Below are 1,995 nucleotides of genomic sequence, written 5' to 3'. Positions count from 1 at the left end.
TATGAAGATAATGCTACTGTTGTTAATATTATAACCATTATCGTTATTACTGTCACCATTATTATCGTCATCAGTAACTATCTTTATTATCACCAAATCCACCGTTTTACTTTTATTGTATTTATGTGGATAACACAAATACGAGTGAAAACATCATTTATTTGTTTCATGGCATTTGAGAGAACATTTGCAATGTTTATTTATTGTCATTATATTTCCACATGCCACACTGCACTAATCAGTGATAGCAATGAATACAGTTGCACACATTTGGAAAACACACACACACACACACACACACACACACACACACACACACACACACACACACACACACACACACACACACACACACACACACACACACACACAGTACATATATGTCCCTCGCATCCCTGATGTGTCTTCGTGCCTCAGGTTCCCTGGCGATGACGCCAGCGGCTCCGGCGACCTGACGGAGGAGGACGAGGAGGAGGACGGCCTCAGCGAGCCGGAGCGGATCCCCGACGAGGCCGTACGCGAACAGTACATGTTCATGGGGAACCTATACACCCTGACGCACATCCGCACGGACTCGGACAAGACGGAGCCCGTGGTGGACGTGGTGGCGGCGGAGCCCAGCGGGGAGGAGACGCAGGTGGAGCACATCGAGCTGGACCACAAGCTCAACGGCTCGGCTGTTCCCGAAGAGCCCGAGAACCCTCCGAAGGAAGAGCCTGGCGAGGAGACGGACGGCAAGGCGCCCTCCTCCAGGCCGGTCTCAAGGCCGACGTCGAGACCTGCTTCCCTAATCCTTAGGTCAGTCTTCCCCTCCGACGTCGCGCAGGAATGACCCGGAGGATGTCGAGGAACCGCCTGAAGGAGACTCCACAGAGAGACGTCGAAGGGACCTATAGTTTCAGAATACGTAGCATGTGAAAGGAAAATGTTCTGTAAACGTTCTATCGCTGCCTTCTCAAAAGCAAGTGAATAAGTATGGTTTGATTTACTGTTGATTTTCTTCTTTTTATTTGGTCGACTTCTGGCCCATGCTGGTGTAATAAAATAATAAGATTACAGCAAGTATGACAGATCACATTGCCTGGTCTATAAATACCCAGTGTTAAAAGCCCGGCAAAAAGGCTTTTCCATTAAGTTCATTGTTATGCCATAAACGTCAGGACACAATGTTATAATGGTGTTGGACTTAAAACTTACTGTAACTTGGTAGAGGCTTCGTTCAGGATATTCTGACAGATTGCAGAATGATACTGTGGCATGGCTGACGGGAAATTCTCCAAATTGAACGGGACCTCAGAATTACACTGTGTACTTCGCATGTTTGACGCAATTATTATCTGGAAATAGAAGCCCATGATGAGCGACAGGTGCATGGATTAGTGTATGATCACTTCTGCAACATATGCTGCATTCTGTTTTACATTCATACTTCAAGTAAGCCATGTAGTTCTACTGAAGCAAATCCTGGCATGTGGCCCAACGCTAAGCCAAAATAGTTTTATGGAAAAAGTAATAGTATTATTTAGGTTGGAATATTAGAGTACCATAATATCAGTCTGGGATGCTAGATTCTCCAAAGAATGACTGGACAATTCCTTCTCTCTTCCCTTCTCTCTATTTCTTTCTCTTATTCATGCCCTGCTAAACACAGATTCTATGGTATTTGTTCATGTAAAAAGTAAAAAAAAAAATTATTAATACATTGCTTCTTAGTCTTTTGTTAGGTACTGATTAAAAAACTCTCAATTACATTACATCATGTGACAATGATGCAATTTTGTCCCTAGACATCTTTCTCGTTTTCTTATATATTTACTTAATTTTATCTTTAGTTTACACTAGTATTAGACACCAAAAGTCTAGAGGCCATTTATAACGGCCACCTTATTCATCAGCAAAATTATTTACTATTCTTAAATGTATCATTCTTATTCCCATTCTTACTAACATGAAAATTTAGTAATTAATTAAGACTTGCCAATCATTGTAATTTAT

At 42.3% G+C, this 1,995-nt stretch overlaps 1 protein-coding gene across 6 annotated transcripts in view; it reads left to right on the top strand.

The window, feature by feature from the left end:
- Positions 1–1,691, top strand: part of LOC119595823 — a 148,832-nt gene extending 147,141 nt beyond the window's left edge. For 5 of the 6 annotated variants that reach the window (XM_037945002.1, XM_037945005.1, XM_037945003.1 and 2 more), the window contains one exon: positions 418–1,691. In XM_037945002.1, the coding sequence (XP_037800930.1) occupies positions 418–832 (415 nt within the window). In that variant the 3' untranslated portion in view covers positions 833–1,691. The remainder of the gene's footprint in view (positions 1–417) is intronic. The other variant, XM_037945007.1, reaches the window with a different exon arrangement.
- Positions 1,692–1,995: the final 304 nt, after the last annotated feature.

This window comes from Penaeus monodon, chromosome 36 (genome assembly GCF_015228065.2).
Source record: "Penaeus monodon isolate SGIC_2016 chromosome 36, NSTDA_Pmon_1, whole genome shotgun sequence".
Taxonomy (NCBI): Eukaryota; Metazoa; Arthropoda; class Malacostraca; order Decapoda; family Penaeidae; genus Penaeus; species Penaeus monodon.
Note: the sequence above shows the minus strand (reverse complement) of the source record. Positions and strands in the feature narration are given on the sequence as shown.